The sequence below is a fragment of the Aotus nancymaae genome, unplaced genomic scaffold (assembly GCF_030222135.1).
Source record: "Aotus nancymaae isolate 86718 unplaced genomic scaffold, 86718_ANA_hifiasm-v0.15.2.pri h1tg000004l, whole genome shotgun sequence".
NCBI classification, from domain to species: domain Eukaryota; kingdom Metazoa; phylum Chordata; class Mammalia; order Primates; family Aotidae; genus Aotus; species Aotus nancymaae.
The window spans coordinates 44837840-44860274 of NW_026988415.1; the positions used below are offsets into that span (position 1 = coordinate 44837840).

A 22435-nucleotide genomic window follows, 5' to 3' on the forward strand; every position below is an offset into this window, starting at 1 on the left:
TCCGCCTTGATCCTGGATTCACAGGAGCTGTCGTTGGTAGAGAGTGAAGTGAAGGAGGAGAAAGCTCTGGGGCAGAATGTGGGCCTAAGATGTGAGAGGTGGGGTGGGTAGCGGGGCGGCGGGAGTTCACGAACTTCTAAGTCGTCTGTCAGGGTTAGGGCTGTGGAAGCCCCCACACTGGAATCCCTACCCTTTCCGGTCACCCTGCCTGATTCACTGTCTGTGCCAGGTGATTCTCTCCTCTGCCCCTCCTCGGACCATGCTGTTGTTAAGGACATTCGAGACTTCCTAGATGCCAGTTTGTATAGGCGATTCCAGACCCAATCTTAATTTCTGTCTTTTATTTGATTATGTAAAGATTCTCTTTGTTTCCGTGATTTATTTTTCTACTAAACATTCTAAACATGGGCTCAGAGGGGTGGGTGAAAGGGAGAGAGGAGAAGCGGTATTTTTTTTTTTTTTAAAGGGAATTTGATATTTCAATGAAAGTGTCCAAGTCGTCATGATGTGAAGATTCAGAATTTACTTGTTATACTTTATTTGAACTTCCATTGGCTTTACAAAGTACATTTGGGAGTGGGGTGACAAATTTTATTTTGTGCTTAGGATCCCTCAGTGGCTTATAGTAGTATAGCTTGACACTCTTTTGTTTCTGATTCTTCCCCTATCACCCCCCAATTTTGTGATTGCTTCTTAGATTGCTTCCTGAAAACTCTCCTTTTCTTCCTGTGGGAAAGTATAGTGAATGGATTTAAGGTACAATCATGGGTGATAACATTTGGTACGTTATGAAAGTGGTATTGGGTGGATGAAGTTGAGCTAATTAGCAAGATAGTGCTTAAACTTACGGGGTTTTAAGTATTGCTCGGCAGATGGCTAGAGAATATTGTGACTTGTGATATTTGATATCTCATGTAGCTCGAACAATCGATTTTTCTCTCATTTCAGCATTTCCAAGTCTGTTCTGTGAGACACTAGGGCCAGGACAAAGCAACAACAAAATGTGCTCTACTCTGAGGAAGTGTGGGACATACAGAACTGAAGGTAAACGAATACTGTAGGAATTTGTTAGATGATCTGCTAATATACAACATTGAGTCTGAAAGGGAGGGCTACTCTCCCCAACTTATATGGGCATGGCACAGTTTTTCCATAGAGCATTTGAGGTACCAGTGTTCTTCAGAAAATATTTGGGGAAACCCTGTTCAGACTACATCTTCTAACACTTTAAAACCTTGTGCCTTTGTTTACTCAGAACAGCGGAGTATGGGTTTGTAGTAGTTGTAATCTATTCTGCTCATTAAGAAATTGGTTATTGCTCTTTAATTCATTTTATTTTATGTCATTAGTCAGTCTCTCCTGCTTGAAGCTTTCCACATTTTTACTCTTCAGAGATACCGTCAAGCATGCGTCTGATACCTTGGTGGTGGCAAACAATACGTGCATAAATGCAAGTGATTAGGAAGTGTTACCTGTGGCAGCAAATAAAGTGCCCCACTCTTGAAAACAGGATACAACTTACCTGTCAAGACAAGCAGACGCAGTACTGCTCATTTTATAAAAAAAAAACACACACACACACTTCTTCAGAACCATTTTGTTATTACTTAATAATCACAGCTGCCATAGTTTGAGCCCCTGTTATATGTCAAGCACTGTGATAACCTTGGCCATCATGCAAGTTACTGCATTTAACCCTCAGGAAAATCCTGAGAAGGTGTTATTTTAATTGATAGATGAGCTATATGAGTCGGGAGAGGCTGAGTGTAACGCTGTGCTTATTGGCAGCCCCCAAACCTCAGTGGCTTATTTCTCAGTCCTGCTACATGTTTATGGCAGGTGCACATCCTTCATGGGATGGGGGATGTTTGGGTACTGAGCGATTCTTATTGGAATGACCCAGAGACCCAAACTAATGGAGCAGCCACCATCTAGAAAAGGGTTAGTCACTGCGTCAGAGTAGGAGAGAGCCCTAGGGGATCTCAAACCAACAACCAAACGTTCTGGCCCAGAAATAACCCATTTCACTGGTCACTCACAACCCACGGGCCAGAGCTAGTCGCATGCACAACCCTGCCCCAAGGAAGGCAGTCAGGACAGGCAGTTCTACCAGGTGCCTGGGACAGGGGAGAATGTAAACACTTGGTAAGTGGCAGCACTGACTACCACATGAAGGAATCGAAGCTGGGAGGGATTAAGTACTTGCCTAACACCACCACATCGGCTGTAAGTGTCAGAATCGGGATTTGAATCCACCCTGGTGTGATTTCAAAGTCGACATCCTTTCTGCTGCTTTCTACGCTGTCTGCTCTTCTCTTACGGGAAGTTTATAGTAAAAGTTCTTTTACATCAACGACGCAATTTCCTCTTCCTTAATCATCTGATCATTTAATTGAATAGACACGATGGCACTGGTTAAAAAGACCAGCATTGATAAGCCAGAGGTCTTTTCCAAACGAGGGAATGTATTGGATATTTGAATATCCATTGTATTCTATTATAAAAATAAAATCAGGTGGTAGATGAAAGGACAGTTCGTTGATCATTTACTTAATAAAGAATAATCTCCACGCCTTTCCACTCTGTTAAGGAAAAATGATAAAAATTAGAGCCCGCCTTGATGAAACTGAAAACAGATGTGACAGAGTTGAACAAAATTGCTAGATGTCAGTGTTTCAGAAACACAAGATAATGATAAAATCTCTGGCCACATGGGCAGAGAAAGTTAGCGAGATGGTGCAGGTAAGCCACTTTTGGAATGAAGATAGTGTCACACTTACAGTGACAGAAAAGATGGAAAAGATCACATTATGAAAAAGATGTGATAATTTGAAAATTTAGATTAAATAGATGAATTCCAGGGGAAAAATATAACTTTCCATACTGAAGGAATAGAACATCTTAGTTTGCTCAATATATTCTTGACAAGGAATACACGCAAAGGCAAAATTACTAGCCGATCTGAATTAGTCACACAAGCGCAAATAATATAAATCAATCAATGGCAAACTAAACCCAACAGTGGGTAAAACAGATAATACAGCATGACAAAGTTGTGTTTAATCCCAAGCATGCAAGCTTTGTTTGACATTTTAAGAGATCCGTAATGTAATTTAACACATTAGCTGAATAAAGGGAGGAGGACAGGACACATACCACAAAGACCATTAACAAAAAAAAAGGTATGCAATAAATTAACCTGCCGGAATTGAACAACAAGAATGACAGTAATTCTCAGCGGATCGGTAATATAGAAAGCTATCTCTTTAAATTGACAGTGGGTATCGAAACAATACACCACACCAGACACCACCCTTGGTAGTAAAACATTAGAAGTATTCTCCTTACAATCAGAAAAGGGATAAAGATGACTGGTATGACAAATTCTGTTCAATGTCATACTGAATCTAGTGCAGTAAGCCTTATATCATATTAGGGAGTGCGGTAAGCTGTGATGCATGCATGCCTACGTACATAAATGAATATATGTATAAAAGTGAAAATAAATTTATAGCTGTCAATGTGCCTATCTTCATATGAAACTCAAGAGAAGCTACAGAAAATTAAAATTAATAATGAAGATTAACAAGTTTGTTGGATATAAGACGAATATACACAAACCATTGTAACAAATGGAAAATACCATCTCTATTGTAAATATACCATTTACAATAGAAAAAAAAATGTCTTGTGAAATATACGATGAATCTGCGTACTTGGCAGCTATTCCAACACTCTTGAACATTCTTATATGCTTTCCTGTACCGTAGAGACTAGAAAGTTGGAACACGAAAGGAAACACACATGCACACCACCACGTGCATGGGTGCACACTCTCTCTTTCTCTCTCTCTCCTTATCGCTCTGGCTCTCTCTCTCTCTCTCTCTCTCTCTCACACACACACACACACACACACACACACACACGAACACACAATTTACCAGAGCCCCTTGCTGTTAGGGTCCCAAATGGGATATCTATCATATGAAGCATATGTGCCAACATGAGACTCAGAGGTGGAACTGAATAACATGGGAGCCATATGTGGAGTGATCTACCTGTGATGAGGGAGGTCTCCGGGTTTTATAGGGCAGCCATTGCAGAGTTTCTAGAATTCGGTCTCTGTCATGCATGTCAATTAATGGGCAGGCAACAGTGGTATTTCAGCTGTGGCGGTTTCATAATGTGAGTGGACTTCTCCCGGCTGTGCAGCATCCAGGCCTGCTTTTCTGTCCCTCACAGAGTTTTCGTAAGCTATGTAATATATTTTATTTCAGATATCTTGTTTGTATAAAACAGCTACAGTGAATTCTGGCATAGGCAGGTTGGGACCTTGATTAACACACTACTTGGCAGCAAAATTGGTTACAAGCAAAAGACCTTGAAGGAAATGGGGATTTGGGATAGATTTGGCCCACAGGCCATAGTTGCTGACCGCCGCTCTAAGCTAATAGACTCATTGGGTCCCCAAAACAGTGCTGAGCGGGAAGTCAGCAAAATGAGGAGGCAGCTATTCCTAGGATCCTCTGGCAAGCATAAGCCAAAGCTGAGGCTTTAACACAGTTGTTTTCAACCTTGGTTGCACACTGCAATTCACGTGGAGAGTTTAAAAATGTGGTTGCCCGGATCTAACCCCGGTTCTGCTTTGATTGTTCTGGGTGTGTCCTGGTGCTAGTGAATTGTCTCAACGTCTCCAAGTGGCTCTAATGTAATCATGGTTGAGAACTGCTTGAGCAATTTAAATGATAAGAGTGCAAGTATTTTACCATATATATAACCTTTAAAATGTTATAATTGTGGCTTCAGAATGACAATGTTACAATATATGATAAATACAGAGTTACACTGGAAAATATGAAATAAAGATTCCCGTGTAAGATATCGAGGAGAACGTCTTTTTCAAACAGAAAGGAAATGAGGAAACTGGTAAAGGAGGGGCCACCACAGCTTGTGTCCGGGTTGAAGCTAGACTGCCGGCAAGGCCAGGGCAGGGTATGGATTAAAGCAAAGTGTCCATGAGCCCAGGGCTGATTCAGCAGTGGAGGTTCCTCTGCAGAAGACAGCCACAACCCAGGGTCAACATGGAAGGGATGGCACATACTCAACAAATCCAACAATTGGCACTGGGGGAATAGAAAAAATGGAAGCGACTGAAACAGACATTAAGATAATATTTCCCCAGAGAGACAAAGGAGTGATAAAGGATGAAATTATGTCCGTTATAAAAGAATAGAAGGCTGTCCAAGAAAGATGGCTAATTGAACGCATGTTTCTCCTTTCACTTCCTCCTGAAACTTCATTAAAACAACATCAAAGGTGAGCAAATTGTGGTATGTCCGTCAAGGGGCTACTACTCAGCAAGGAAAAGTCAAGAACATGGATGGGTCACAGAAACATGCCGAGTTAAAGAAGCCAGACACAAAGGGGTACAGGGTGTTTGATTCCATTTCTATGAAATCCTAGCATAGGAAAACGAATATATACTAACGGAAAGCAGATCAGTGTTTGCATGGGGCCAAGGGATGAAGAGGAGATCAACTGGGAACCTCTTGGGGTGTGTTATATGTTCTATATCTTGATTGATATGGTAGCTAGCCCTAATCCCTGGTTTTTACGTATAAGGAACCTGGGATCAGGAGAAGTTGAATGAGTCGTCAAAAGTGAGGTTAGCTTATTAATCAGAGGGAAGATATTCACACCCGATTGTCAATAATAAACGGTTTCCATTATGCTGCATATGGGTCAATAGGAAAAGTGCTTCTTCCCAAGCACTTGACAAAATGCTGACCCAGCCATAAACATCCACTTATACCAGTATAAAGCGTAGGTGTGAAAGTATAACCATTCTGCATTCCAGCCACCTGCCTCTACACATGGTTGACATTCTCACGTGTCCCTTTACCCTGACTTGTTTGTGTTCATATTTACAAATGAAAACAGAATTTTTCGTTGATATTTTCTTCTGAGGAATCATACTATAATATACAGTTTTATAACCTGACATTTTTTTTCTTTCCCTTTGTATCACATGGTGTGACGAACCTTCTGCCTGGCTGCTTGTAGTGTGCCACTTAAACCTTTCTTGCATCATAATACACTTTGTTTCCTCAAAGATTGGAAATGGGCATTTAAGTCCCCTACTGAATCCTTCCACATAACCTGTTTCATGCTCTGAGCATATTATTTTGGTTCCCTTCATCCATATGTCACATGATTCCCCACTGGGGCCGGGGCTGCCCTGCTTTACTACTGCCGCTTTGTGAAAATACGGCTGACATGGCAACCGGATCTGACTCACTCATCTCTCTTTCTTGTCATTTCCAGGAGGACTAATGACAGCGAATACAACTAACACACATTTCTCCCTCAGTAAATGCCAGATGTTGTACTAGGTTCTGGACATAGCAATAGACAACTTATTTATAGTGCTTGTTAGGTCACAGGCATTTCTCCAGGTGCTTTTCATGTATTTCCGTGTGTTAACTCACTTAATTTTTACAGTAGCCCACAAGGTTGAAACTGTTACTATCTTTGAGTGGGGGGAAAAGGAGCAAAAAGAACTTGAGTCACAGCGAGTTACTTGCCTTGGATCATAGAGTTTAGCACCAGGATTGAAATCCTGATGGATCTGATTTCAAATCCTGTGCCCATAACCAATCCTGTGCGACTCTGTGTCAAGGCTGAAATGAGTGGTGCGAGAGGGCCTACTCAGAGTCTGGTGGGCAATGATGGGTGTGGTGTCTGGAACCAGTGACCCCTGACTCCAGGCTTCTGGGCAAGAAACTCATCGTTGCACATTGTTGCCCTGTACCATGTCTCCTTTTTTGGACTGTGTGGGAACTGTTTCTCTGGTGTTCAACTTGAAGTGAAGTAACAGGGACAGACAAGATGTACATGGACAGGAAGGAAGGAGGGCTTCCGGAGGGGAGCGTATCGCCAGGATGAATTCAGTTCTCTACGGGCTCTTTCAATGTGTGTTTCGTTGTCTTCTCTGTATTCACTTCACCCTCTCCTTTCTGACCCACACATCCATCCCTTGGACTTTTCACTCTGTATGTCACGCCCCTTCCTTGCCATGTCTACTTGATTCCAAGGACAGTCATTTCTACTTTTCCCAGGACAATATCAGCCACTCTGTGGTCCCGTCATCCTTCTGTCCCAAGGCACCTGTAAGGCCCAGCCATATAATTATATGTATATATTTAGACAGAGAGCGATTTATGTAATAAATTCAAAAAGTGAAATGTCTGGATCAAAGTGTAAGAATGACTTCTGAATGGTTAGGCGTATCGCAGAAAATTAGACCCACACACGGTTACTGGAAGGGTATGTTGGTGTAAATCTCATGGAAAATACCACTTTACGCTTAAAAGTATTCACGTGCTTCTCCTGGGAAAGGTAGATCAGGGACTCAAAATCTTACACCCACTTTGAAGCCCTGGCTGTGTTCCAGTGGGTTTTTTTGGTCTCCCACACTGGGGGCGCTCTGTAACCCTGGTCAACCCGTGGATATTGTTCCATTACTTTTGTGTGCAGAGAACTCTATTACTTTCTTATTTTAAAACTATCAATTCAAATATTAAAACACTGAGAGGTTAAAAAAAAAATAAAAGAAAAAAGCATATCCTGAACAAGAAACAAAATTTGGCCATATATAATACATGAAACATGAAAAGAAATGTGCAGTGGGCTCCAGTATTGTGTGGCAATGCGTTTCCCAACGTGACTTGGAGTCATGCCTATCTGTAACCTAATTCCAGAAGCGTGTAATACAAAATACAAACATTTGCTTGCATGGGCTCCACGGACACACAGACCCACACTCTTCCCTTTCCCTGAGACAGGGATGGTACTTCCTGTCTGTCGGAAGGCTGAGTGAACACAACATGCCTGTAGGTCCAGAACATTCTTCCTACAGAGACCACATGTCCAGAAAGCTCTGTCTGCTGGATTCAGGGAACACCTCTCCTCATTTCCATCACTACTGTTTGCAGAAGCCTCCTTCTCTGAGATCCTCAAAGCTGCCGTTCTAGCCTTAGCCTGCAGGGAGGTACTTGGTTCTATTTCTAAGGATACATTAATGAAAAAATATTAATGTTGCAGAAGAAAAAAGTAGTTCGTTCTACTTTTGCAAGCAGGTTATGAAATAGTTCTGCAGCCCGAATAGGTCTGGAATAAATACAAATAGACGTCGGTAGAAATGGTTGAGATGGATGTATTGTCAAAAGTGGTTTTGCCGATGATCCCAAACCTATATCACATGCATTCTTTTAACAAATATTAACGAGGCCCTTCTTCTGTGCCAGACACCACCCGCCCAAAGTGATCACCCGCCCAGAGTAATCTGAAAACCCGTGGCCCAAGCAGATTTCACCCATCTGGTCGAAGACAGAGATCTCCACCTTGTCCAAGGCACCTGGTTCCCACCCCAACAGGAGTGACTAACACAAAACATCATCCCTGGCCTGCTCACCAAAGTCTGTCCTTGAGACCTGAAAGCTTGCCACTTAAGGGAGACCCCGTGCAGTCGCTGGAGGAGCACTCAGGTTGTAGAGGCAGACCAATATAGGTGACGACATAATTCGGCGTAGAGGCAGACCAATATAGGTGACGACATAATTCGGTGTAGAGGCAGACCAGTATAGGTGACGACATAATTCCTGTTCTGCCGCTTACTTGGCTGGGAAATGTACGCGACGTCTGTGAGCCTCATATCCATGATCTGAAGAGAGACTGTGGATACGATTGTCATGGGATTTCTGTGAGGAGGTCAAGAGAAACCTAGTGAGTCTGCCCAACACGGAGCAACTGTTGGTTGCCACTGGGCAAGTGTTGGTTTTCTTCTTACCCCATTCTTTCCGTGCCATAGCAGGGATGCTGATGCACTCAGTGGCATGGCAGTGATGTAGGCAGAATTCCAAAATGACACAGGAAGTACCAGTAGGAATGCACGTGATGTCATAAAGGATACTCACTACTATGTCTGTGTGGGAGGATCAGCCAGTACATGGTGGGGCCCGAGGGGAAGCCCAGGCGGTCTCGGTGAGAAGCACTAGCTGCTTTATAGTACTCTTGAGATCGCCTGTAATTCTGGCAGCGCAACTGCGAGACAGGGATTGTGCTGAGATGCCAGAGTTCAGCAAGTGGATGTGTGCCTGTGTGTGTTTTGTCTTCAGCATCTGTCTCTGTCGCGTCCCTCTGTGGCTTTTTATTATCTGTGCTCTCTTCCAACACAAAGCCTTGCCTGAGGCTGTAGCTGTAGCTGTCGGATAGCTCACTTTTACACCTTCTTCCCCTCAGTGACATTATTTCTGAAGTAATGCTGGTTCTCAAAAATGACGCCGACTCTTCCTGTGCTCCATATATTCACCACGTGCCCTTAACCTTCACTTTAATCTTTGATTTTTTTCCCTTTCATTTATGGACTTTGGTGAAAATGAGTTGGTTTCCGGGCATCCTCCAAATGTCAGCAATAGGGGTCTTTGTTGTTGTTGTTGCTGTTGTCACTGTAGCTGCGTATTGTTATGGACTCATAGCTTTTTAACATACCGATGGGCCCCAAACTCCGGTTAAAGGATTTTGAGTAGAGGAATGACAAGATTTGGCTTAGGCATTAAAAAGGTCCCTCTGCCTGCTGTGTTGAAAATAGATGGTAAGGGAGCCAAGGGCAAAAGCGGAAGGACAAATTGGAAGGCAGCATAATGCAGGAGACAGATGTTGGTGACCTGGCCAGGGTAGGTAGCAATGGAGGTGGTGAGAAGTGGCCAGACTCTGGATGTATTTTAAAGGTAGAGCCAAGAGAAGATACATCCATCCCGATCGGTTGGATGTAGAGTGTGAGAGAAAGTGAGCACTCCAGGTCCACCTCCAAGTTGTGGGGACCGAGCATCCGGAATGTCTAGGTCAAACGCTCTGCCTACACTTAATATCCCTTCTAGTGGCACACAGGGAAAGTCCCAAAACAGCCGAGAGGAGCAGAACTGTCCTGACAGTGGGTCACACACAGTGGAAGCAATGACCCGCCTTCCCCAGCCCCCACCGAAGTTCCTCTGAGGCCTGGCCGTAATCAGTAGTACATTGCAGAGAGATCGGCAGTGACCGAAATTTTATTCATACGGGTACCCCGAGACGACGTGTACATTTTGAAATTGGTTGAGGTCTGTTTGATGGCCCAGGAGATGGTCTACCTTCATGAATGCTACAAGACGGTAGAGGGGGCAAGAAAAAGCATGCTCTGCTTTCGTTGCTGGGCACAGTGTTTTACTTATGTCCTTTAGATCCTGCTACTCTAGTGGTTTTCTTTTTTTTATTTTATTTTATTTATTTATTTATTTATTTTTAAAGAAAAAAGAAGAAAGAAAGAAAAAAGAAAGAAAGAAAGAAAAAGAATGAAGAAGAGGAAGAGAAAGAGGGAGAGAGAACGGGAATATTGCTTTATTGCCCAGGCTAGAATGCAGTCTAAAAATGGGAATTGAAAACCTCTTTTATGCCAATAATTGTGCTTAACAGTGGAGACAGGAAGGAATAAGGAAAGAAAATAACAAACAAGCGGCCAACCAATATTTCATTTAAACCTATGAAATGCTATGCGATTACTGAGGAGTGATTTACTTCCAATTACGTAGTCACTTTTGGAATAGGTGTGATATGGTACTGATAAGAATGTATGTTTTGTGTATTTGAAGTGGAGAGTTCTATAAATGTTTATTAAGTTTACTTGTTCCGGGCCTGAGTTCAAGTCCTGGATGTCCTTGTTAATTTTCTATCTCATTGATCAGTCTAATATTGACAATGTGATGTTACAGTCTCCCACTGTTATTGTGTGGGAGGCTAAGTCTCTTTATAAGTCATTAAGAACTTGTCTTATGTATCTGGGTGCTCCTGTATTGGGTGCGTGTATATATAGAATGGTTAGCTCTTCTTGTTGCATTGATCCTCTTGCCATTATGTAATGTCCTTCTTTGCCTCTTTTGATCTTTGTTGCTTTAAGGTCTATTTTATCAGAGGTGAGAATTGCAACTCCTGCTTTTTATTTATTTATTTATGTTTGCTCTCCATTTGGTTGGTAAATCTTCCTCTGTCCCTTTGAGTCTTTGTGTATCGTTGCATGTGAGATGGGTCTGGATACAGCGTACCGATGGGTTTTGGCTTTCTATCCAGTTAATAATATATATGAGTTTCATACTGCCATTTGATGCTAGCTGGATATATTTTTGGAAAGGCTAATACTGGTTGTTCATTTATATGTGTAGTGCTTCTTTCAGAAGCTTCTGCAAAGCAGGCCTGGCGATGGTAAAATCTCTAAGTACTTGCTGGTTTGCAAAAGATTTTATTTTTCCTTCACTTTTGAAGCTCAGTTTGGCTGGATATGAAATTCTGGGTTGAAAGTTCTTTTCTTTAAGGATGTTGAATATTGGCCCCCACTCTTTTCTGGCTTGTAGGGTTTCTGCTGAGATGAGGAACTGTGATCACCTGTAGAGGGAGAGGCATTCTGATTTTGGGTATTCTCAGCCTTTTTACGCTGGTTTCTTCCCATCATTGTAAATTTATCCACCTGTCATCTTTGTGATTTCCGACTTTCAAATTAGGTTTCTGAGTGGACGTCGAACTTGTTGATTCCCAGCGCCGAAATCTGAGCAATCCACTGCGCCGGCCAAAACAGCGGTGCTAAGATTGATGGTGCTTTTCTGCCCGGGAATCGGCCAAAAGGGGAGCCAGTCCCGCTCACTCGGCACCAAGAACTGCCGCGCTGAGGCACCAGCAAAACTGCCGCGCCGGCCGCAAGAGTCGCGCTAGCGACCCGTGGGGCTCCTCCGCTGGGAATCTCCTGTTCCGTGAGCAACAAAAATTCATCTGAAAGTGTGGCGTCCTCTCGTTCTCTGCACTTTCACTAGGAGCTACTATCCCGAGCTGCTAGTGGACAGCCATCTTGGGTCTCTCTCCCACTCTAGTGGTTTTCAATATCTTTGCTGATTTTCTTTCTTTCTGGGAATTCTGTCACTTGCTTGGGAAGAGTTGTCTCTTGGGCTGAAAGCATTTCAGGCTGGACAAAAAGAAAGCCTGCTCTGGATATTTCCAACTGAGTATTGTTGAGGGCAAGGCTGGAGGTAGGGGGACAGCTTCAGAAGCTGTTACATCAGTCTCACCAGTCATTAAAGCCTGTGCTACACCAGCAAAGAAGTACAGCTTGCCGATTGTTCACAGAATGCATTTGGGGGACTGGATTTGGGAGGTGCGAGAGAGGTTGTCTCCCAGGTGTTGGTGTGGTGGTGTGTTAGATTGGAGAAGCCCGAGAGAAGGCAAGATCAGGACCCCCTCCAGGTGTGCGTCTGGTATCTACTCTAACCCATGGACACACGCACCTCTGTTCTGTATAATTCCTGCTCCATTTCTTTTAAGAGGTTCAACACAGTTGCTTCCTCTCCCAAGATTCCGCCCCTGATTGTGCCACCTGTGAGATAAGGCCCTTGTATCTGAACAGGCAGAGGAGTTTGTTTTCTGGGGCTTGTGTGATTGGTCCCTTGGGGCAGGTTGGCGCTCTGCTTACCCTACCATGGAGTTAGCCCACGGCATGGTACGTGGTAAGTGGACCATTGACGTGTCTTCGAACTTGTCTTCTTGCTCCCAGTTGCAGGACACCATGACCATGGTAGCACTTTTCAAGGAAGAAAGAAAGATGGGAATCCTTTCCAGGATAATTTTGACAAGAGGAACCCTCGTTATGAACACGGTGGGCGTGAGCTTCCGCCTTCAGGGTGCCAGGAGAATGATGGAAGCGTGGAGATGGGGGATGTCCACAAGGACCGCCAACTAAGACAGTAAGTGACCAGGCAGCCTGGTTTGCAAGTAGCAGTCCCCCGGGACTGTGCAACCCTTTTATTCTCCGTGGTCTTCCTTTTTTTCTCTCATGAGACAACTGAGGAATGCTGGAAGCGGAATAACGGCTAAGCAATCCTAACTGTAGCCCTGGCAACAGTGAGGGGAGCGTGTATAGAAGACTTTCTTAGATTTAATGGCTACCCGCCTTCTCGCCTCTTCCCCACAGCACTCCTTATAGCGTCGAACACAACAAGAAGCTAGTGAAATGGCATAGTGAAGTCCGAATCCATACTACCACGTGGAGAAACAGAAAATGTCCAGAGAGAAAAATGATGGAGGACACGCAAGATAGAAAAACGAGCGCCTGGTTCAAGGTCACAGTGAGTATCTTGGTGAGGTCTGCATTAGGTAGACTACTCTGGAACCTGATAGAAGGAAGACCACTTAAAACACCCTAAGTCGATTATTTGGAGGAGAGCTTTGGAATGGGGGGAAAGGGAGTTTAGGGAATCCATATTTGGCACGCAAATAAGTAAGAAATCATGTCAGCGGTCGCTTCTTTAGAAGTCCAAGCTAAGCAGAAGGTTGGAATAAAGAAGAAAGAAAAAAGAGCTGGTTGGTTCTGTTCTCTATCATTTGTTCCGTGTTGTCTCTCCCTTCTCTCCTATGTCTTCTTTTTACCCTCAGATTCCTTACGGGGAAAAGTATGACAAGGCATGGCTAATAAATTCAATCCAGAGCCATTGCAGTGTCCCCTTCACTCCGCTTGACGTAAGAGAGCATGGTGAAGCCAGATGAGTGGGCACGGGGTACGGGGAGAGGCCTGGCTCAGCAGGGGCCATTGGCCTCTGACACCGTTGCTCTTGCCTTCACTCCCTGTAGTTCCACTACTTCCAAAATCGGGCACACTTCTTTGTGCAAGGTGCTAGTACTGCCTCCGCATTGAACAATGTCAACTATATGATTTGCGATGACCAGAACCGGAAGGTGTGTGCGGAGGGCGTTCCCTGTCCTTAGTCTCTGGGCAGGAGGACAGGCCAGGAGGCCGGTCATCCTCATTGGGATTAGAGGTCCTAGTACTTACCCCGCCTCTCCTTCCTGCAGATATGTATATTTGTCAATCATTCTAGCGCGCCCTTCTCTGTGAAGAATAGGTTGAAGCCAAGCCAAATGGAGTTGCTAAAGGTAATACAGACTCCGGGATCATTGCATGCCCACTTCCTGGACGCACCTCTTCTTCCCCTGGCCATCGCCACTGCCGCCACCACCACCACCACAACCACCACAACCACCAGGGCCTCAGAGTCTCTGTCTTCATCTCTATCTCTGCAGCTGACCATGGACAAACGATATGATGTCTCCCGGCAAGCTCTTGATCTCCAACGTCTCCGCTTTGACCCAGGTATGGCTGACAGCAGCAATTCTAAGGTAAGTGGGGGCAGAGCAGTCTGCCTGGGAGGGAGACCTAGGGATGGCAATTTAGGGAGGGTTTGGTGCTGGCTCTGGTCCAGCCAGGGCCCTCCCAGACTTCTGATTCCGTTCTCTTGGCTTCCTGAAGACCTGACGGGCAGTGATGTGGATATAATCCTGAATCGAAGAAACTGCATGGCTGCCACCCTGAAGATCATTGAATCGAATTTCCCTGAGGTGAAGCCTTAGGCCAAGTGCTGGTTTTTAGTTAGAGGGGGTGGAAGAGAAAAGGTGGAGGGCAGATTTGTCTCCGAGGCCCAAGGTAGTAGCCGCCACACTAACTCTTCTTGACCTAAAGCTGCTGTCTTTGAACTTGTGCAACAACAAACTGTACCAGCTGGATGGCCTGTCTGACATTACAGAGAAGGCCCCCAAAGTCAAGATCCTGAACCTCTCCAAAAATGAGGTGAGAAGCGGGAGCCAGATCAACTTTGGGGGGAGGATGGATGGCGGTACACATCAGGATGTTGGCAACAGGCAGGCAGAGGTGTCTGGTGTCTGTAGGTGACTGTGAGGGCCGGGGGAATTTGGGGCCCAGGGTCCCGGGTGTCTGTCTTTCCCTGGCCCTCCTTCTCCAGTTTCCTCCCCATCTTTCTTAGCTGATGTCGGTGTGGGAGTTGGGCAAGGTGAAAGGGCTGAAGCTCGAAGAGCTGTGGCTAGAAGGGAACCCCTTGTGCAGCACCTTCTTTGACAAGTCCGCCTATGTGAGGTCAGTGGCAACCCCTGTCGCCCTTCCTGGGCGCCTTTGCTCCCTGGATGACTGAGCTGTATCTGAAAGTGCCCCTGTGCAGGAAGAGGCAGCCTTGGTCCTCTGGGAGGACCACAGATCTCCTCCCCTCCTACACACACACACACACACACACACTCTCTCTCTCTCTCTCTCTCTCTCTCTCTCTCTCTCCTGTCTCGGCGTCACTCACTCATCTGTGCTTAGCTGTCTCCTTTCCTTCCTCTGACATGCTTCCCTTTTCACCTGCTCTGGGGTGCCTTTCCCTCCTGTCTCTGCCCGGCCTCCTCCAGCATGTCTTCTGTGAGTTTGCTCCAGGAAATGGGGCTCCCCCACCTCCCGATGACCAGCAGTATTCAGATGCTGGTTGCCCTGGACCGAGAAGAGTCCTGTGGCCCTGGGCCTCATGCTGAGACAGGCCTTCCTGCCTCCATGGTGAGATGGGACTCCCCTCCACTCTCCCGAGAGGGGTTCTCCTTCTCTTGCTCCAGAAAGGTCCCCGCACCTGTCCTGAGCTGGCGTGGGGGCTTCCCTGCCCCGTGCTGGGGGCCGAGGCCCTGGGTGGCTGCTGTCCTGCCATCTCTTCCTCTGGCCCAATGCCAGAAGCTGGGCCCTCCTTGAGTAGAAACCTGGCTTTAACGAGTCAGGGAACCAGAAGTGGGCCACATTCTTGAGTCAGGAGTGGAAGGCACTGGGCAGAGGAGGTTGAGGAGACAGAAAGACAGACCTCTCAAGCCACTGCCCCTCCTTCCTTCCACACCTCACATTGTCTTGCCTGGGCCCTCAGAGGAGCCCTGGGTAGCCAGAGACGGGTAGCCTTCCTCGGTTAAGGTGCCAGCACATTGGGGCGCAGGCGCCGGGGACCATCAGAAGAGAATGCAGTGGCCGGGAGAGGGGGTCCCCAGACTCTGAATCCCATGCTGAGCTGGGGCCTGACCCTTCACTCCTCCTGGAAGAAGGTCTCCTGTCCCCGTGGATGCTCTGTTTCCCATGCCCAGCTCAGACTGAGCTCACACAGGTGAGAAAGGCTCCAGCTGCATCCAGCGGGCCCCAGCCCAACAGGTACATGTTTTCCTTTCCTGCCTCGGTCCCCAGGGCCAGCCAGGGGGCGGTGAGGGAAAGGGCTGCAGCAGGGGAGCCCTTTTCTCCTCTCTTCCTCCCTGAAGTCCACCCCCCACAGTAGAGCATCTTTCCCTTCCCTTTGCTTTGCATCCTGCTTCTCCTTTGTCTCTCATCTCCTATGTCTCCCCCGTCCCTCCCACCCCTACCTTGGCCCCATTTCTACTGTCATCCCCCCCCCGCCTTCCCCTTCCTGCCTCCTGAGCCCGGCCTCACTCACCTCCCTGTCCCAGCACCCTGGGCCATCCCTAAGGGCTTACCTGCTCTTGACCAGGTTGGTGGGCAGCAGCCAGTGAGGTAGCAGAGCCCTGGGTTCCCACCCCATTTCCTGCTCCCTGCAGAGCCTTCCATGTTGGCTTGGAAAAAGACGAGGAAGAGAGGGAGGGGAAGAAAGCCCTGGAGCCTGGGCTCCCAATGCTGCTGCTTGTGGCACTGGAGAAAAGGGAGTCAGGGCAGTTTAGGTGGAAGCTAACCAGGAGAAAGGAGAGGGAGAGAGGCCACACAACCCTGAACTGTCAGTCACTTCATTCTATTTTTGGTTTCGGGCAGTGCCATCCAGGATTGTTTCCCCAAGTTGCTACGCCTGGTAAGTATCTATCATACCGTCAGTCTCCTCCTACTCAAGAACATGACCTCCACGCCTGCCCTCAAGTCCTTTGGGTCTGGCCTAGACTACATGCTTGTATCAGACCCTCATCCATTTTAGAGACATGGATTCCTGAAAAGGACAAGAATATTCTGCCTGGAAAAATGTGTCCTTAAACACACACGCACACAAACACCCATGCTGGCATGTAATTGTAGAGATGTCCGGCACCTCATGAGAAAGCCGCCCACTGGGAATTCCAGGGCCATTTCCCACCGGGCCTCTGATGCTTTTTCTCCCCGGGCATGTTCATCTGACCGGTCATTCAGTTCCACCTCCTTGGTCTCCACTGCTGACTTCCTCTTTCCTTCTCCAGGACGGCCGAGAGTTATCCCCAGCAGTGACTGTTGACATTGACAGCTCTGAGTTCATGAAACCGTGTGAGGTGAGGAAGAAGGACCAAGCAAGATTTGGAGTGTTGTAAGGGAGGCTTTGTCCACTGCATAGGTCCAAATTGTCTTTTGATTTCAGGAAAGCCGTAATGGATTTGAGACCCTAAAGCATATAGTCCTGCAGTTCCTGCAGCAGTGAGTATCCCTGGGACCATGAGGAAGTGGAGGGCTGAGGCACACTGGGCCACCCATGAACAGATCAGTTCACGGGAGTTTTCCAGTCTCATTTGGGGCCCAGGCCACAGAGATAGCCTATCCTCACTGCTTCCCCACAGGTATTACTCGATCTATGACTCCGGAGAGAGACGGGGTCTCCTTGGTGCTTACCATGAGGAGGCCTGCTTCTCCATGACTATTCCCTTCAACCCCGAGGACTCAGCCCCGTGAGTATCAGGGCTCAGACCCTGCTCCGTGGCTGTGTGTCTCCCCAGCAGACACAGGCCAGCTCCTGGAAATGTCCGCACTGGCCGGACCACCCACTCCTGGTCCTCTTTCTCTCCTAGGAAGAGCTTGAGCCAGTACTTTGGGGAGAGCAGGAATATAAAAGTAGTCAAGGACCCCGGTAAGTGTGTGAGGGGGAAGAGTGGGCAAGGTAAGGGGGTGTGGCGGGAACAATCACAGAGGCCACAGATCAGAGTGTGGCAGCCCCCGCCCCCCCTTTCCTTCCTTCTCCTCTCCTCTATAGACCTTCGGGGGCAGCTGCTGAGACACACAAAACGTGACATTGTGGACTTCCTCGGTGCGTTGCCCAAGACTCAGCATGACCTCAGCTCCTTCCTGGTGGACACGTGGTACCAGACGGTGAGCGCCTGCTTCCTCCCTCGGGCGGGCCCAGAGAGCCAGAGGTGGGTAAGGAGGTTAAGGAGGATCCTGAGCACTTGAGCTCTTCCCTTTCAGAAGCGGATGCTCTGCTTTTCTGTCAACGGGGTGTTCAAGGAAGGTGAGTGTCTGTAGAGTCCCCTCCCCAGATCCCCACTGCTTCCTCCCCCTGGCTGGGCTCCCTCTCAGAACTCTCCCAGCTTCCCTGATTTTGTCCCTTTCCCTCCTGTTCGTCCCTCCGTGTTTTCCCACCCCCACTGCGCCCGCAAACCACCCTGGTCTGAACTAGGTCCATGCCTGTCTGCCCTGCACAGCTCAGGCGTGCTTTAAGGACACAGACTGTGGAGTTTGACAGCTCTCATCCCAGGTTCTTACTCTGTGAACTTATGCCGGTTACTTAACCCTTCAGTTTCCTCATTTGCAAAATCGGGCCAACAATAACCCGTCTCTTGGGCTACTGTGAAATAGGAATCAAGTGAACTTGTGGTTTTCACGGGGCCCCACACATGATTGGGGCCCTATCACTGGGAGTGGATTGTTCCCGTTGTTGCCCTCCCCATTCCTGCCACATTCTCCTGACTCCATGTGAACAATTGTCCTGGTCTACCCCCATTCTGTGTGAGTGTCAAGCGAGACTCTGACTGGGGATCACCGTGTGAGCACGTAAAGCCTGTACAACTCTAAGGTGGTGGTGTTTGTTGTCTTTGAAGTGGAAGGACAGTCTCAGGGTTCTGTTCTCGCCTTCACCCGGACCTTCATCGCTACCCGTGGTAGCAATTCCAGGTTAGTGCTGTGCTGTGGGTGGGAGCACCCATCCCAGCCTGGGGCCAGTGGTGTGGGAATGTGGTGGGTGCAGTCCTCGGGGTGTGCTCAATATTGTGGAAGGCCAACAGGTAGATCCAGGGAGCAGTCTCGCCTAGTGTTTAAGAGTGTGGGCCCTGGAGTTGGAGTAGGGTTCTCTTCCTCACCGCAGCACTCACAAACTGTGTGACCTTCATCAACTTAGCCAAACTCTCTGTGATTCATTGCCTTTCTCTGAAAACCGGAATAAGGCTATCCACTTCCTTGGGCTCTTACACAGGGTAAACGTGTTGGGCTTAGATCTGAAAATCTAGTGAAGCTGGTAGACAGTCTCTCCAAAAGTGGACTCCGTGGGAGGGTCAGAGGGTACCAGCCAAAAAAATCTGGGCGGCGGGCACAGTAGGGATATGGAAGGAATTTGGTTGCTGAGTGGCAGTGGTTAAGAAGGATCCTGTTGTCGGGGGTGTGGAGTTGTCTACCTGTCCAGTTTGAGGGTGCATTTTTCTTTCCTCCAGTCTGTGCATCGTGAATGACGAGCTGTTTGTGAGGGACGTCAGCCCCCCAGAGACTCAGAGTGCCTTCTCCATCCCAGTGTCCACACCCTCCTCCAGCTCTGAGCCCTCCCTCTCCCAGGAGCAGCAGGAAATGGTGCAGGCGTTCTCTGCCCAGTCTGGGATGAAGCTGGAATGGTCTCAGAAGTGAGTGCTGGGAGTACATGGGGATGAGGGGAGTTGGGACATCAGAGGAGTGAGCAGTGGAGACTCACGTGCAATTTGGAAAAATAACATCTTGGATATTTTGCTTTGGAAAAAAAGTGGGCCCATGAGAAAGGTATCATGCTTTTAAACTGGTATAGGTAAACAAGTGTTCAAATGGCACGATGCCCAAATGACATTACCTTCCGTATGCAAAATCTGCAAGAATCCAGCACAACAAACTACTAATAAACCAGTTCAGCAAGGTTGCAAGATACAATATACAGAAATCATTCACACTTCTATGTAGTTGCAATGGACAATCCAGAAAATGAAATTAAGGAAAGAAGTCCATTTACAGTAGCATTGAAAAAAATAAAATAAGTAGGAACAGACTTAAGCAGCGCAAAACTTATACTCTGAAATCTGCAAAACACTGCTGAGAAAAAACAAAAGAAGATTTAAATAAATGGAAAGACATCCCACGTTCATCGATTGGAAGGCTTAATATCATTAAAGACGCCAGTACTGCCCAGAACAGCCTACAGATTGATTGCGGTCCCTGCCAGAATCCCAAGTGGCTTCTTCGCAGAAATTGACAAGGTAATCCCAAAATTCATGTGGAAATGCAGTGGATCCAAAACAGCCAAAACCATCTTGAAAGAGAGGAACAACGTTAGAAAACTCACACTTGCCGATTTCAGAACTTGCTACAAAACTACATTAATCAAGAGTGCATGGTCCCGACATAAGAACAGACGTGGGAATCAATGGAATAGAATTGACAGTCTGCAGATAATCCGACTCATTTATGTCCAGTTGATTATCATTCAGGGTGCTGAAAAAAATCCAGTGGAGGAAAAAATAGTTCCAGTGGAGGAAAAAATAGTCTTCTTTACAGATGTTGCTGGGACAAGTGGATATCCACTTGCAAAATAATTACTTTTGGCCCCTAACTCACATCATGTGCAAACACTGACCGAAAATGGATCAAGGACCTAAAAGTAAGAGCTAGAACTGTAAAACACTGTAAGTGTACATCTTCATGACCTTGAATTAGGCAACCATTTCTTACATATGAAACCAAAAGCACAAGCAACCAAAGGGGAAAAAAAAGGTAAATTGGACTTCATCTAAATTAAAAGCTTTGGTGCATCAACAGACACTGTCAAGAAAGTGGAAAACCGACTCGGTGGAACAGGGGAAAATATTTGCAAATCACATCGCTGACAAGAAGAACCCTTGCAACTCAACAAGAAACAGACAAGCCACCCAGTTAGAAAATGGGGAGATGATTTGAATAGATGTTTCTCCAAAGAAGACCAACAAGCACGTGCAAAACTACAACATGACCAACAGCACGTGCAAAACTTCTCAACATTATTAGTCGTTAGGGAAATGCGTATCAAAACCACACTGAGTTACCACTTCGTACCCACTAGGATAGCTTTAATCAATGAAAGAAAACATTACAAATGTCGGGGAGAATGCAGAGAAATTAGAAATCTCAGGTATCACTGCTGGGGACATAAGATGGAGCGGTCGCTGGGGAAAAGATTTTGGCAGTTCTTCAGAATCTTAAATACGGAGTTAACACATGACCCAGTAATCCCACGCCTAAGTGTATACCAAAGGAAATGAAAATATATGCCCATTCAACAAACTTGCACATGAATTTTCATGGTGGTATTATTCGAAATAGCCAAAAAATAGAAACACATCGAGTGACCTTTAGCTGATGAATGGATAGATTAATGTGGTGCATCCATACGGTGGAATACTATTGCACTATTATTCATTCATACAAAAGAATGTAGTTGTGATATATACTATGACATGGGTGAACCTTGAAAACATTGTGTGCTAAGTGAGAGCAGCCAGTCAGAAAAGGCCACATAATTACATGATTCCATTCACATGAAGCGTTCAGAACGGGCAGATCCCTAGAAACGGAGAGCAGAGTAGTGGTTGCCAAGATCCGGGGAAGAGGGAGAATGGGGAGTGATCTCTAACAGTTAAGGAGTTTCTTTTTGAGGTAATCAAAATAGTTTGGAATTAGATAGCTGTGATGGTTGCACACTCTTGTGAATATACGTAAAAGCACTGAATTGTGCACCTTAAAATGGTGTGACTGCTACAGTATGTGCGTTATATCTCAATAGAAAAGAAACATACTATTGAATTTCCACTTGTTATTTCTTGAACATCTTTCTTTACTGGTATGTATTAAGCTCCCTTGTTCATCTGAATACCCCTATTTTTCTGATTTGGATTCTAGTGGGCATGAATGTCAGGGATAGGCGTTTTGGTTTTCCCTAGGCCTTTTTTCATGGTTACAAGAGTGCTCATATTGATACGTGTGTCCCAGAAAAAAGGTAGCATAGAGTAAGTGTGGCATTGCACGGTCAGCATGCCTGTCCTGGGGCAGTAATGGAGAGCACCTGTTCTTCTCCCACCCCAGGTGTCTTCAGGACAATGAGTGGAACTACACCAGAGCTGGTCAGGTCTTCACTATGTTCCAGGTGAGGTCTGGGAATCAGGTGGGCAAAAGACGGCTGTCTCTGGGCCGTCAGGAGGGCCAAGAAGATGGAGGCCGGGTAGTGTGGGAATGGAACTCAGGGCACCCGGCTCTACTAACATCCCAACTCTTCCTTTTCTTTACTTCCTTTAGACCGAGGGCAAGATCCCAGCGGAGGCCTTCAAGCAGATCCCCTGAAAGGAGCCCTTTCATGTCTTCTCTGTCTTCGTTCACATCCTCTTTGTTTCCTCTTTTCACCAGCCTAAGGCCATGCCCAGGAGCGGCGTTGGAGGCCTGGCCGATCAGGAAGCCAAAGTTAACTGGCAGGCTGCATGCCATAACCACCCGAAGAGCCGCTTACTTGCTCTGTGTATTTGCCCCACTCATGATCACTGTTTATTTTCATAATAAAGACTGATGTTGCATGTT

At 46.5% G+C, this 22435-nt stretch overlaps 1 protein-coding gene across 1 annotated transcript; it reads left to right on the forward strand.

Annotated features, from left to right (window-relative positions):
* The first annotated feature begins 818 nt into the window (after positions 1–818).
* Positions 819–22435, forward strand: LOC105711951 (nuclear RNA export factor 2-like). Its single transcript, XM_064362252.1, has 21 exons — positions 819–1044; positions 12629–12818; positions 13046–13199; positions 13507–13590; positions 13702–13806; positions 13924–14004; positions 14152–14221; positions 14378–14466; positions 14588–14695; positions 14889–14998; positions 16685–16721; positions 17098–17166; positions 17253–17308; positions 17449–17556; positions 17677–17735; positions 17859–17974; positions 18071–18113; positions 18703–18775; positions 19309–19491; positions 21950–22010; positions 22160–22435. Exons 1-21 carry the CDS (start codon positions 1002–1004, stop codon positions 22202–22204), a joined length of 1884 nt encoding a protein of 627 aa, XP_064218322.1. The 5' UTR covers positions 819–1001; the 3' UTR covers positions 22205–22435.